Source organism: Micromys minutus, assembly GCF_963924665.1.
Source record: "Micromys minutus genome assembly, chromosome: 2".
In the NCBI taxonomy this organism is placed as follows: Eukaryota; Metazoa; Chordata; class Mammalia; order Rodentia; family Muridae; genus Micromys; species Micromys minutus.
The window spans coordinates 76,952,081-76,967,614 of NC_137971.1; the positions used below are offsets into that span (position 1 = coordinate 76,952,081).

General features: G+C 39.3%; 1 protein-coding gene across 1 annotated transcript in view; it reads right to left on the reverse strand.

The window, feature by feature from the left end:
* The window catches only part of REXO5 (RNA exonuclease 5), a gene marked incomplete at its 5' end in the record, with an annotated part of 66,460 nt that overhangs the window by 4,696 nt on the left and 46,230 nt on the right, over window positions 1-15,534 (reverse strand). Inside the window, 7 exon segments of the mRNA XM_080913011.1 lie at window positions 333-412; window positions 711-854; window positions 1,076-1,292; window positions 1,809-1,901; window positions 11,022-11,144; window positions 11,148-11,159; window positions 12,910-13,014. Of these exon segments, the coding sequence (XP_080769137.1) occupies window positions 333-412; window positions 711-854; window positions 1,076-1,292; window positions 1,809-1,901; window positions 11,022-11,144; window positions 11,148-11,159; window positions 12,910-13,014 (774 nt within the window).

Consider the following 15,534-nt stretch of genomic DNA (forward strand, 5'->3'; position numbering starts at 1 on the left):
GGAGCTGAGCTCTATGCTGATGAGGCTCCCAGCCTGGCCTTTGCCATTAAGTGTCTATGTGACTTTGGATGAGTCCCTGACCAGCCTGAACTTCTGTCTCTCACCTGTGAAGTATGATACTAGAGCTAGGTTTCCCAGGCTTTAAGCAGCCTTCTATTTCTACACGTCTATATATGCCGCCTTTATACCTACATTTTCCTTTAAAATGAGTCCATTTCTGCTTTTAATCTTGCCTTATCTCAGTTCTGACATGGTTGTACAGTTTAGTGGAAGTCCTAAACTACAGAAATAGAGATAACAATAAAAGTCTACCTACAACAGTCAAAATTTACCTGTATATGAACCCCACTCTGGAAAGTCCTGAGCCAAATCTCCAAAGATTTAGCCAGCTCTCCAGTCTCCACGCTGGTCCCTCAAAGTTCCTTAGAGAACCACTTGAAGAATAGAATATGGGATCTTAGTGGTTATTAAAGGGGCATTATATATAAGATCTGAGAGAGTATGGCCAGGGCATGGGGCAGCTGGAGATGGCTGGAGAGTGACATGAGATGGGGCCGAGGGCAAGAAACACGCAAACAAATATCCTGAAGTACAGACATAGTGCCAACAAGCAAGCCTTTCCTAACTGCTCCAAAGACCAAAGGCCAGGGTCCAGAACCAGAAACCCAAGCAGTTACCTAACCCACTGACCCCGACACACACTCACTTACCCTGCAGATCTGCTGGTTCAGGATGTGTGTCTTTGAGCCATGCCTGCAGGTACATGGAGGTTAGGGCATTTCTGCCTTTCAACTTCCAGTCTTTGCCTTTGAGAATTTCAAGGGCTACCTGGGCACTGTTGAGAGTTTTAAACTCTAAAAACAAAAAACAAACAAACAAACAAAAAACAAACCCAACATTTGTTATTGAGGAAATCAGATTAAGTAGGTTAACAGCTAAGACATGGGGATAGGACAGAATTAGAAGCTCTCCCCTGGTATACGCTAGGAGAGTTTCTTTGATGAATCCCTTCTCTGATATCATGTTATTATCATCTCCAATTTCCTTCAAGGATGCATTTAATGGTAAGACTTACTCAAGAAACAGTAGTTTTTGTGCTTTCTGTTTTTAACCTCTTTAGGCAGGATCACAGCTTCCAGGTCAGGGAAGAGGTTGGATTGCTCCAACAGGTGTTCTTTAAAGTTTTCACCAATTCCAGCCACATATATAGTACCTCGGTTCTCAGAATCTTGCTCGAGCTCTCTTACAAGGGTGTCACACTCAAGGGTGAGTTCTGTAACATGCCTGTGCACCTAACCAAAAAAAGTTGTTACAAGGTCATCATTTTAACTAATTCTCAGTCATGCTGTACATCTAAAGGTTAATTTTGCAGCTTCCTAATCCATAAGGAGGCCAATAAGTGCTTCACAGAACTGACTGTGGATATCTGATAAACACACATATATAAATATATATTTTCATATATATCTACTTTCTCCAGTTCTCTCCCTCCTCCTCCCAATGAAATTTTGTTTACTCATACCAAAAGAACTTCACAATCCCACATCTTACCTCCTTGAAAGCTAAAAGAATGGGTAAACTCATATAGCCAGGCAGAAAGACCTTTCAGGGATAAGGTCAACTAATGAAGAATACAGTGAAGACTCTAGTCTATCCCAGACTTAGTTTTATAAAACTAAAGATATTGAGTCTTGACTGAAAGCATTCGTTACACTTTCTCATGCCTGGGCATCTCCAGAATTGCCCTACTTACAGGCTGCTTTAAACCTTGCCTAGATGAAGGATGTTTTCAGCTTTGGCCACCTTACCCTGATACAGGAACCTTCTAATAGAGCGCCATTCAAGGTCTCTATAGCCAGCTGAGCAGCTTCCAGGACTTCATACTGAATAGAGAAGTAAGGCTGCAGAAAGAACAAGGGTTTTACCACTGTTATTTTTCAACTCAGACTGCTAGAGAAAGGGGCTCAGAATGGGACCTAGACCATAGTGTATGCAATTTTTAATTGGATATTTTATGTATTTACATTTCAAATGTTATCCCCTTTCCTCCCTCCTCCATACCCCTTCCCCCTGCTCTTAATGAAGATGTTCCCACTCCCACCCTCCCACCCACTCCCACTTCAACTCTCTGGCATTCCCCTACACTGGAGAAATGAGCCTTCACAGGACCAAGGGCTTCTCTTCTTACTGATGCTAAACAATACCATCCTCTGCTAATGTAATGGGCCAGACAGGTGCTGGATTCTAGATTGTCAGTCAACTTTAAGTAAAATCAGTAAAGTTCAGGAATTGGTTTTAAGACAGTAACTTTCTTTTTCCATTTAAAAATCAAAGCCCATTGTTATGGTAGTACAAGGTAAACTAAAAAATCCATCACTTCATGTTTATTACTTCATATAACTCTTCATATTTATTATAAAGCACTAAGGTTATTAATGTACATCACAAGCAGGGAGGGATTTCCAGATGTCTGATTAACTTGATTTTTAGACAGCTTTCCAGTCTACTTGAGAAACTGTTCTTTCACTGGTTAGGCTAAATCTTCAAATTATTTTCCTCATGAATCAAAGTAGCTAAATCCCTGTAATCATCTGAGCCACATGTCATCATGGAGAAAGTTCTCCTATAGAAGTTTTATGAAAAAATTGTTTTGAACAAAATTTTGAAAATGACACAAATGGTGAGTAACAAAAAAGAAAAGAAAAAAAGACACTGGCTTTCATCAAAATTAAAAGCTTTTGCACATCAGGACTATCAAATTGTAAGAGCCAGGCCACAAAATAGGAAAAGCTATCTACAAGCCACATATCTAATAAGAGACTGATACTCAAAAACTGTAGGGAGTTTGAGTTTGGAACAATGAAAGTTTTACAGAAGCACCGTCCTGAAGGTTGTATAATATCAGAGGACTTATACAAACTTAAAGGGTTACAAATGGAAATCCCATCTTATGTGTATTACACAAAAACAAAAAACAGCAACAACAAAGCTACAGGAAAAAAATAAGTGGTTATAGTCTTGCCACAAAGTTCCCAATTCTAAGTCTATGCTCAGAGATAATCTGTATTTTTACCTATAAAAAAAAAGAAAGTAACTTTGGGAGCGAGCCCTTATGTTTTTCTTTCACTTTCATAGTTACTATTATGTCCCGCGCAACCGTCTCGCCTGCAAGAACGACGCGGCACACGAAATAGAATCCTTCTGCAGTAAACTTTATTATCCTCGAGAACCAGTACTTGCTCCACGTGATGAAAAAGACGGAGAAAACCAAGAAATCCAAGAAGACGAACAAGACGAACAAGATCCACGAGACGGACGAAACCAACGAGAGAGGAAGAGAGGGAACTATCTAGCCCGTCCCCTTATAAAGGGATCAGTCCTTGCCTTGGACGCGGAGCACCCTGATTGGTTGAAACTCATCAGGCCCTATGACGCCACGGAAGAGGCAGAGCTCAAGAAGTGGAAAGTTACCCAGCACGTGCGCACATGGCTTGTTTACTGCTAACTCCAGCCGGATATCAGCGCCATCTTGTAATGGAGAATGTGTGGGAATGTGTGGGCGGCGCCCCACACTATTATACCAGGTTATGAGCTGCCTTGGTTACACATTCTAAAGGTACAAAAAAGAAAAACTGTAGTGACATTTTCTCCTACTCCTTTATGTAGCTGAGAGTCCTCTCCCTGGGAGCTTCCATCTTTATTACTTACTACTGTTCTAGTTTAATTCTTGTCGTGTCGTCTTTTATACTTATGCTTTTACTTCAGCCATTCATCTATTTATGACCAAAAAGATTGGGTTTTACTTACTAAGTCTTTTGAACTATATAAATTTTAAGATGATATAGGTATTTAAATAATTTTTCCTTTTTATTGAAATATATTTTTAACTAATTAAAATCTTTCAGAATAGTTATGTTAATAAAAAATCCTGGTCATCTGTACATCTGTCTCTCCCCATCTCCATCTACCTCCGCATTTCTAGAGACCTACAGGCATTAAGGACAACCAGCTGAGATGCCATCCCCTCCCAAATCCCCTGCCTGCTGGGTCCCAGCAGTAGAGGGATGTACACCCTGTCCTCTGAGCTCCATTTTTGGCCATGGCTATGCTGGAATTCCAGTAGGCCTGTCAGCACCTTGGACAACCAGGCAGATTTCTGCCCCAGATTCTTTGCCTGCCACATTCCTTTAGAGCACATCCATCAGTGGCATCCTGCACCCTGTCCCCTGCACTTCATTTTCTGGCCCTGTATATCTGTATTCCTAGAGGACTACTAAGCTTCAGGGACAAGCGGATGGCTAAAACAGCCAAGATAAGAATGCCATCAGCAAGATCCGAGACAATACGGAACTACCAGAGCCCAGCTATCCTACTACAGCAAGCCCTGGATATCCTAACATGGCAGAAGAACAAGAAAATGACTTAAAAGTTCAACCTTATAAAGATGATAAAGGGCTTTAAAGAAGAAATTAATAAATCCCTTAAAGAAATAAAGGAAAATACAAACAGGTGTAGGAAAAATATCATTCAAAGAAAATTTCTTACAGAAAACATCCAGGAAACCAGAGACACTATGAAAAGATTAAACCTAAGATTAATAGGAGGAGTAGAAGAAGGAGAAGATTCCTAGCTACAAGGCCCAGAAAATATTCTCAACAACATCATAGAAGAAATTTCCCCAACCTAAAGAAAGATATGCCTATATAAATACAAGAAGCTTACAGAACACTTAATAGATTGGACCAGAAAAAAAGGTTCTCCTGCCACATTAAACACCATAACCAAAACACTAAATACACAGAAAAAAGAAAGATTATTAAAAGCTGCAGGGAAAAAAGGCCAAGTAACATAGGAAGGTAGACCTACCAGAATTACACCCAACTTCTTAACAGAGACTCTGAAAGCCAGAAGGGCCTGTGCAGATAGATGTCTAACAGTCTTTAAGAGAGCATAGATGCCAGCCCAGACTACTATGCTCAGCAAAACTTTCAATCATCATAGATGGAGAAAAGATATTCCATGACAAAACCAAATTTAAATCATATCTAGCCACAAATCCAGCCCTACAGAAGACACAAGAAAAACTCTAACCCAATGAGGTTAAGTATACCCATGAAAACACAGGAAATAATACCACACCAGAAAACCAAAAGAAGAGAAACATCCTGCATGCATGCATGCACACACACATATACATGTGTACACAGGCACACATGAACACGCTACTATCACCAACAGCAAAATAACAGAAATTAATGATCATTGGTTATTAATACCTCTTAACATCAATGGACTCAATTCCCCAATAAGAAGACACAGGCTAACAGAGCGGGTGCAGAAACAGAATCCATCATTCTGCTGCATTCACCCAATACACCTTATCAACAAAGCAGACATTACCTTTAAGTAAAGGGCTGGAAAAAGATTTTCCAAGCAAACAGACCCAAGAAGCAAACTGGAATAACCATTCTAATATCTAGTAAAATAGACTTTTAACCAAAATTAAGCAAAAGAGATGGAGAAGGATACTTAAGAAAAACCACTAAGATGACACCTCAATTGTGAGTATCTATGCCCCAAATGCAAGGTCACTCATATTTGTACTAAATGTACTACATAAACATTACTATAGCTTAAATCATAAACCAAAACACAAACATTAATAGTGGGAGACTTCAATACCCCACTCTCACCAATAGAGAGGTCATGGAGACATAAATTAAACAGAGAAATAATGAAATGAACAGACCTTATGAAGCAAATGGACCTAAGAGATATCTACAGAACATTTTACTCAAACACAAAAGAATATACCTTCTTTTCAGCACCTCACAGAACCTTCTCCAATATTGACCATATACTCAATCACAAAACAGGCTTCAACAGATACAAAAAAATTGCAATATCTCTTGTATTTTTTCAGACTACCATGGATTAAATTTGGACTCAAACAACAATAGAAAGCCTACAAACTCATGGAAACTGAGTAACTTTCTATTCAATGACCACTGTATCAGAGAAGAAATAAAGAAATTAAAGACTTTCTAGGATTCAATGAAAATGTACAATATAACAAAACTTTGGGGACACAATGAAAGCAGTGCTAAGAAGAAAGAAGAAAGAACTCCCTGCACTGAGTGCTTTCATAAAGACACTGGAGAAATTCCAGACTAGTAATTAACAGCACACCTGAAAGTTCTAGAACAAAAAGAAGCAAACACACCCAAGAGGAGTAGATAGCAGGAGATAATCAAACTCAGGTCTAAAATCAATAAATTAGAAACAAAGAGACTACAAAGAATCAATGAAACCAAAAATTGGTTCTTTGAAAAAAAATCAACAAGATAGACAAACCCTTACCAAATTAACTAAAAGCCATAGAGAAAATATCAAAATTAACAAAATCAGGAATTAAAAAGGGGCCATAACAACAGACACTTAAGGGAATCCAAAGGATCATTTGGTCTTACTTCAAAAACCTGTAAGCCACAAAATTGGAAAATCTAAGTAAAAGACATTTTCTTGATAGATACCACTTACCAAAGTAAAATCAGGATCAGGTAAACAATTTTTGAATTGAACAACTTTATTTTAAAAAACAAAGATAAGGGGCTGGAGAGATGGTTCGGTGGTTAAAAAACAAAGATAAATGTACAGATTTTAAAAGCATCTTTGCATAAAAGTATATGAATACATTTTTGTCACTACTTGATTTTTTTAAAGGTTTTATAGTATGCCTTAAAATCTTACCAGTTACAATGAGCATAAAGTACATGTAAAACAAGATGTAACCTGGAAATAGTCAAAGTTTTCTTGGTGTGTAAAGATTTAAACAGACCTATAACCCATAAGAAAATAGAAGCAGTCATTAAAAGCTCCCACCCCAAAAGCAAGCCCAGGACCAGATGGTTTAATGTCGAATTCTACCAGACTTTCAAAGAAGAGCAAATACCAAAACTCTTCAAATTAATCCACAAAATAGAAACTGAAGGAACATTGCCAAACTAATTCTATGAAGCCACTGTCACACAAAGACTCAACAAAGAGATCTTCAGACCATTTTCCCTTATGAACACTGATGCAAAAATAGTCAATAAAATACTTGAAAACAAAACCCAAAAACACATAAAAAACATTACCCACCATGAACAAATAGGCTTCATCCCAGGGATGCAAGGGTGGTTCAGCATATGAAAATCTATCAACGTAATCTACCATATAAATAGAGAGGAAAAAAAAAAAACAAAAACCCACATGATCATTTCAATGGCTGCTAAAAACATCTTTGACAAAATTTAACACCTGTCCATGATGAAAATTTTGGAGAGCATACCTAAACATTATAAAGGCAATATATAACAAGCTGCTAGTCAACATCAAATTAAATGGAGAAAAACTTAAAGCAATTCCACTAAAATAAGGAACAAGACAAGGTTGCTCATTCTCTGTATCTATTCAACAAAACTTGAAGTTTTAGCTCGAGTAATAAGGGGATACAAATTGAAAGGAAGAAGTCAAAGTCAAAAGTGTTGCTATTTACAGATGATATGACAGTATACATAAGTGATCCCAAAAAGTCTACCAGAGAATCCCTACAGCTGATACCCATCTTCAGGAAAGTGTCTGGGTACAAAGTTAACTAAAAAGAAAAAAAAATCAGTAGCCTTCCTTTATACACAAGATGAACAAGCTGAGAACAAAATTAGGAAAACAATACCCTTCACAATAGCAGTAAATAATATAACATATCTTGGTGTAACTCTAACCAAGTAAGTGAAAGACCTATATGCTAAGAACGTCCAGACTCTGAAGAAAGAAAGTGAAGAAGATACCAGAAGAGAAAATGATCTCTCATGCTCATGGGTGGGTAGGATTAACAGTAAAAATGGCCATTCTACCAAAAGCAATACAGAGATGCAATGCAATTCCCATCAAAACTGCAACATAGTTCTGCATAGACCTTGAAAAAAACAATTCTCAACTTCATATGGAAAAACAAACAAACAACAACAAAACCACAGGATTAGCTAAAACAGTCCTATACAATAAAAGAACTCCTGGAAGTACCACTAACCCTAATCTCAAATGTACTACAGAGTAATAGTAATAGAACTGCATTAAAACAGACAGGTTGATAAATGAAATCAAGTCGAAGACCCGGAAATAAACCCATACACTTATGGACATTTGAATTTTTGACAAAGAAGCCAAAACAATAGGAAAAAAAGGAAGCATCTTCAACAAATGTTGCTGGTCTAACTGGATGTCTGCACGTAGAAGAATGCAAGTAGATTCAAATCTATCACCCTGCACAAAACTCAAGTCCAAGTGGATCAAAGACTTCAAGATATCGTGTTGGCACGTGGGAAATTTTCCTGAACAGAACACCAACAGCCCAGGTGCTAAGAGCAACAACTAATAAACAGAACCTCATGAAACTCAAAAGCTTCTGTAAGGCAAAGGACACTGACATAGGACAAAACAGCAGCCTACAGAATGAAAAAAGATCTCCATCAACCCTGTATCTGACAGAGGCTGATATCCAAAATATATAAAGAATTCAAAGAATAAGACATCAACAAATCAAATAATCCAGTTTAAAAAATGGGGTACAGAGCTAAACAGAGAATTCTCTACAGAGGACTCTAATGGCCAGGAAGCACTTAAAGAAATGTTCAATATTAGGGAAATGAAAATTAAAACGACTCTGAGATTCCATCTTATATTTGTCAGAATGGCTAAGATCAAATATCCAAGTGGCATCTCATGTTGGTGAAGAAGTGGAGCAAGAGGAAAACTCCTCCATTGCTGGTGGAGTCCGAACTTGTACAACTACTGTGGAACCAATTTGGTGTTTTTTTAGAAAATGGGAAGTAGTTTTACCTCAAGACCCAGCTATATTACTCCTGGGCAAAAACTCAAAATATGTTCTACCATACCACAAGGATACTTGTTCAACTGTGTTCATAGCAGCTTTAACTATAATAGCCAGAAACTGGAAATAATGCAGATCTTCCTCGACTAAAGAAAGGGTAAAGAAAATGTGAATTTACAAAATTGAATATTATTCATCTATTAAAAACAATAAAATCGTGAAATTGGTAAAGAAACAGAACTAGAAGAGATCTTCCTGAGGTAACCCAGACCCAGAAAGACAAACAAGGTATGTACTCTCTTATAAGTACTCAGTTATAATTCATGCCACAAACCACAGACCCAAAGAACCTAAGTAACAAAGAGGAGGGCTCAAAGGCAGATGCTTGAATCTCACTCAGAAGGGAGAAATAAAATAGACACTGGGGATCAACTGAGGAAGAACAATGGGTGCGAGAAGGGGTAGAGAGGATGACAGGAAGGATCAAGTGTTGAGAAGACAGAGGGAGAGAGAACTGGCACCTCTGAGAAGAGCTAAAACCTGGGACAATAGAAACTTCCAGAAATGTGTAGGGTAACCCTAGCTAAGACTCCTAGCAATAGGGGATATGGAGACTGAACAGGCCATCTCCAAGACTTCCAAAGGAGGAATGGGGACACTAACCCGTCCATAAAACTTTTGACTGGTAATTTTTCCTGCCTATAATATGTGCAGGGAGCAGAGATTGAGGGAATGGCCAACCAATGACTGGCCTAACTTGAGACCCATGCCATGGGAGAGAGCCAACCCCTGACACTGTTAATGATACTCTGCTATACTTGCAGAGAGGAATCTAGGGTAACTGTCATCTGAGAGGTTTCACCCAACAGCTGATGAAACAGATGCAGAGAGCCACAGCTAAGCATTAGGCAGAACATGAGGAGTCTTTGGAAGAGAGGGAGGAAGGACAAAAGGAGCCAGAGAGGTCAAAAAACCACAAGAAAACCTACAGAATCAACTAACCTGAGCCCATAGGGACTCACTGAGAGTGAATCACCAACTAGAGAGCATGCATGGGATGGGCCTTGTTCCTTACACATATGTAACATTAGTGCAGCTTGGTTTTCATGTGGAACCCCTGACAGCAGAAGCAGGGCCTATCTCTGACTCTGTTGCTGGCTGTTGGATTCCTTTGTCCTAACTGGGTTGCCTTGTCTAGCCTCAATAGACAAAGATGTACCTAGTCCTAGTACTACTTGATATGCCAAAGGGAGCTAATATCCATGGGAGGCCACCTCTTCTCTGAGGAAAAAGGGAAGAGGACATGGGGGAGGGGAATTGAGAAGGAGAGAGTGGGAGAAGAGGAGGGAGAGGGAAGCTGTGATCAAATTAATAAAAAATGCAATATACAAAATTTACTCCAGTAGACTGGGGGAATTAAAATAAGAAAAGCAGGCTACAGTACCCTTACAATATACTAAATACCTTTTTTCTTATAGAAAGAAAGAAATAAAGAAAGGAAGGAAAGAGGGAGGGAAGGAGGGAGGGAGGGAGGGAGGGAAGGAAGGAAGGAAGGAAGGAAGGAAGGAAAGAAGGAAGGAAGGAAGGAAAGAAGGAAGGAAGGAAGGAAGGAAGAAAGGAAGGAAGGAAGGAAGGAAGGAAGGAAGGAAGGAAGGAAGGAAGGAAGAAGGGAAAAAGAAACTTGGAGCTGGGTATAGTGTGTGGTAGCATACACCTATAATCCCAGCTATTCAGAAGGCAGTATCAGGAGGATTACATATTTTATACCAATACTAAGTATGCAATAAGCTCCTCTGTCTAAAATAAAAAGTGGTTAGCTAGGTATGAGGTCACAGTCAGAAGTCACAAAGGCTATTATTTTCAAATAGCAGAGATTTTGTTGTTTTGCCTCCTGGAGTTCTGAAATTAAAGGCATGTGTTACTATGCCTGGCTTCAGTAGACGTATTTTTGTCTGGCCTACATGGCAAATTTCTCTTTAAGCAAAACAAAATAAAAATTATAAATATACAAAAATATAAGCTCTGGAAAACCTGATGATTTATGAGTCACACAGCTGGGGACACTCAAGCTTATTACACTATTAGCTGCACAGCCCCCACAATCACCTGATTTTTCTAAGTCAAAACCTTAATTTTCTCATCTTACCCTGTAAGTTTCAAGAACAAGAGTTATAGACTGTACTGGGCCCAAGCTACTGAACATCTTCTTCAGAGACCCAACATTACAATCTTTGCTAAATGGCCTAGCATACACAGTTGACATCTCTGTCTACCTGGTCTTCATCTGTAGGACAAATAACAGAACAAAGGAGTTATTAAAGGTCTGGAAATATGGCTTAGTGGTTAAGAGCACTTATTGATCTTGCAGAAGAGCTGGGTTTGGTACCCAGCTCTCACACAGTGGTTTACAAGCATTTATAACTCCAGTTCCAGGGAACCCATTGCCCTCCTCTGACCTCTAAGGACACCAAGCACAAATGTGGAACACAGACATATTTGTAGAGAAGACATTTACACATAAAAACAAAACCACTGACCCTTTAGAAAGTTACCGAACTTGTAGGCATAGATGGGAGGCAAAGGTGGGAGGGTCAACAGAGAAAGAGAGAGAAAAGAAGAGAGGGGGGGAAAGGGAAGGGGGAAGATAGAGAAGGAAAGGAGAGAAAGAGAGGAGAGAAAAAGAAAAGGAGAAGGAGAGAGAGGAGAGAGAAGGAGAAGGAAAGAGAAAAAGAGGAGAGAAAGAAAAGAGAGAGAGAGAATATTAATTCATGACAGCCAGGACTACATAAAGACCCTATTTCAAAAACCAAGAAACAAATAAAACAAAGAGTCTGTATTCAAGAATGCAACATAATTTATAATAGAAAAAAAATTAAAAATACAAATGCTCTCAATAATAGGTTTACCACACAGTAGAATACCTTACATACCTTAAAAATAAGAAAAATAAACTAATAACATAGAAGATGCATTTTAAATTAAATAAAAATATAAAGTTGTAACAAGGAGCTGTGAAAACAGCTCAATGGATAAAGGGCTTATACTTGAGAACGAGTCCAGATCCCAGCACCCACATAAAAACCTGAGTACAAATGGCACATGCCTCTAATTCTAGTGCTGGAGGGTAGAAGCAGGATGACAAAGTAAGTGAGCTCTAGATTCAGTGAGACACTCTGTGCAACCCCATGGGAAGAACAACATTACCAACCAACCAAACCCTCCAGAGCTCCCAGGGACTAAAACACCAACCAGTGAGTACACATGGAGAGACCCATGGCTCCAGTTGCATATGTAGCAGAGGATAGCATTGTCTGGCATCAATGGGAGAAGAGGCCTTTAGTTCAGTGAAGCTGTCTCCTGAGAGGCTCTGCAGAGCTTGACAATACAGATGCAGTTGTCTGTAGTCCAGCCAACCATCAAACTGACAGTGGGGACCTCAATGGAGGAATAAAGAAAAGAACTAAAGGAGCTGAAGGGGGTTTGCAACCCCCATAGGAAGAACAACTACATCAACCAACAAAGACCAACCCCCAACTCCCCGTCCCCAGTTCCCAAGGGAGTCTCTGGATGGCCATTCTTCTTTCTCCTTCATGACTGTGGTTCTGATGCTTAGCTTCCTACTTCTGTTGCCTGAGGTACTTTTCACAATTTACCATGCTTCCCTGCCATAACAAACTCTCGTTTTCTTTGAAACTTTAAAAAAGTTTTCTATAAGTTGTTAAAAAAAAAAGCTAAAAGAAATAAAAGAAGATATTTAATGATGGCCTCTGACCTGGTTTCTGCCTGTGCATACATGGGCATATGCACTCAGCCACTCACATATCTGTATACACATAAACATACACTAAACACACACAGAAACTTAAGTTGCAAAACAATGTCTGATTCCTGTTTTACAAAACACGGTATTTCAAATGTTGATGTTTCTTGAAATAATTTGGAGAAAGATATGAATTTAATCAAGTGTGCATTACTTTCCTTAATGAAGAGAGGTTGTAAGTTATCAAACACTTGAGCAGAATCCATCTACTTACACTGTTTTTTATCTCCTCAGCGAAGAGGGGTGGGAAGGGGTGAAAAGAGAACTGCACAATGTTGAAGGGGAACAGAGGGACTTCCACTCTAGCTTTCTCAAGCACCTGAAAAGAACAGACAGCACAGAGATGAGTTAGGAACCCAGCACTCACTCAACTCCCTTCAAGAACCACAGGAATATAAAGTTGCCTTTTACTCATACTCCAAAGTAATACACAGCTGGCTTCCAGGACTAGAGAAAAATGGCAACAGCACAGTCTCTTAGAAAAGCCATTGAATCCCTGCTTTTTGGCCTTTTGGCTAAGACCCAAAATAGTGTCTGTCCTTGTCAGCTTACTATACTGTGTTCTCTGTCCAAGAACAACATACAAAATGAATTTCTGAAGCAGGAAGATGGAAGGGAATTTGTTACATCCACTTCACAAGTTAGCCTGGTATTGTAGAACCTCAGAAATAATGCACTCCTTCTAAGAATATAGGACTTGCTCGAAACAGGCCTGGAGGTCCAGGCTATAACCCCAAGCACACAGAGGCTGAGGATATCAAGTTCAAGACCACACTATAGACAGAGTTCACAGCTGGGCTGGGCAGCTCAGTGAGACTCTATGAAAACTACAGGGCTCTGGATGTAGCTTTAGTAGATCAGCTCTTACCATTCACAAGATGGTGAGTCCAACCCTCTACTGTCACAGAAAAGCCATACAGATAATACCAAAAAATACAATACATATTTTAAATATTACTGAGAGTGATTACTATACAACCTTCAGATTACTTGTAAATAAGAATATAAATTCCAACAGGGGCTCCCATAATTACACATTGATGCAAATCAGTGAATACAGAAAAGAGGAAGGGATGCTTAAGAGTCACTGGTGGCAGGTGAGGAGGAATTAGGCGAAGTACAAACAAAAAGAAAAAGTCCAAATCATGTCACAACATTGATATTTAATAACACCTGCCTACAAGCCTGGCAGCCAGAAAGCAGTATGAAGTGCATAGAAAAGGGGGTGCTGTCCTTTGTAGATGCAGCAGAGATAAAAATAAAAAGCTCTTGCAGAGAGGACATATGCCAACTTTTCCTAATATTATTATAAATTCATTTCTTCTCCCTAACATAGTAAAATTATTCTCCAACAAGCCCCCCTAAACCCTGAGTACTGAAAACAGAGTGGTAGTTTCTAACTTCAGCACTTGGGGGTAAGACATGCTAGTGAATGGGAAATGACACTGCAGTATTTTATGTTCCCATCCCTCCCTGCCCCCTATTTCTCTGAATCAACAGGAGCTTAATGGGAAGGCACCTTTCCACTCCAGAGATTCTCTCTTAAATAAAAACAGAGTTGACACTGTGCCCCATATTTTGGAGAACCCAGGGGCTGCCTGAGAAACTGGTTTCCTCTCAATCGATTTGGAAAACTAATAGAACTAGAGGACTTGTTTAGAAATCATTAAAAAACGATTACTAATGTCATATGGAGATGTCATGAGGTGTAAGAAATTATGAGCAGCATCAAACTGCCAAGAGAATTAAAAACAGTTAAAGAATGTAGTTAGATTTCCAGAAAATATGTCTTGAAGTATAGGAGATGCTTCATGAAACAGACCATAAAACCAGAACTGCTTACCTCCCTCCCTCCCTCTCTTTTGTATATGTGTAGACATTTTTCTCCCTCCCTCTCTTTTGTGTATGTGTAGACATTTTTCTCCCTCCCTCTCTCTTGTGTATGTGTAGACATTTTTCTCCCTCCCTCTCTCTTGTGTATGTGTAGACATTTTTCTCCCTCCCTCTCTTTTGTGTATGTGTAGACATTTTTCTCCCTCCCTCTCTTTTGTGTATGTGTAGACATTTTTCTCCCTCCCTCTCTTTTGTGTATGTTTAGACATTTTTCTCCCTCCCTCTCTTTTGTGTATGTGTAGACATTTTTGCTTGTTATGGTGCATATGTGGGCAGGTATGCATGTGTGCATGTGTGCATGCTGATGAGGAGGCCTGAGGTTGATATTAGGGCATCTCTCAGTCACCTTGAGGCAGGGTATTTTGCTGAACCTGGGTTCTTAGTTTTAGCTAGTCTGGCAAGCCAGCAAGCTCCAGGCATCTTTATCTATCTCTGTCTCTCTGCATCCCCCACTACGCCCACCTGTCTGGCTTTTTACATGGTGTTCCTGTTATCTTTAATTTTCAACTTGACATAGTCTACAGTCATCTGAAAGGAAAATCTCCACTGAGGAACTGCCTAGAGTAGACTGTCCTATGGGCATGTTGGGGGAATTGTTCTGTTAATTTATGTAGAAGGGCCCAGCATACTGTGGGTGACACCATTCCTTGGGTTGGTAGTCAAGATGCATAGCTAAATATGAGCTGGAGAGCACCACCAAGAAGCATTCCTCCAGGGTTTCTACTTCAAGTCCCCTACCTGACTTCCCTCAATGATAGACTATAACCCACGAGCTGATTTGGTCAGTGTTTTATCATAGCAACAGAACAATTATAAAACAAGGGAATCTGAATGCTGGCACTTAATTTGTGTGGTGAGTGCTTTCCTGTTAAATCATCTCCTCAAACCAGAACTGGTTGTTTTTTCAACTGTCTGTCTTAATAACAAATTCACATACCATACAAAG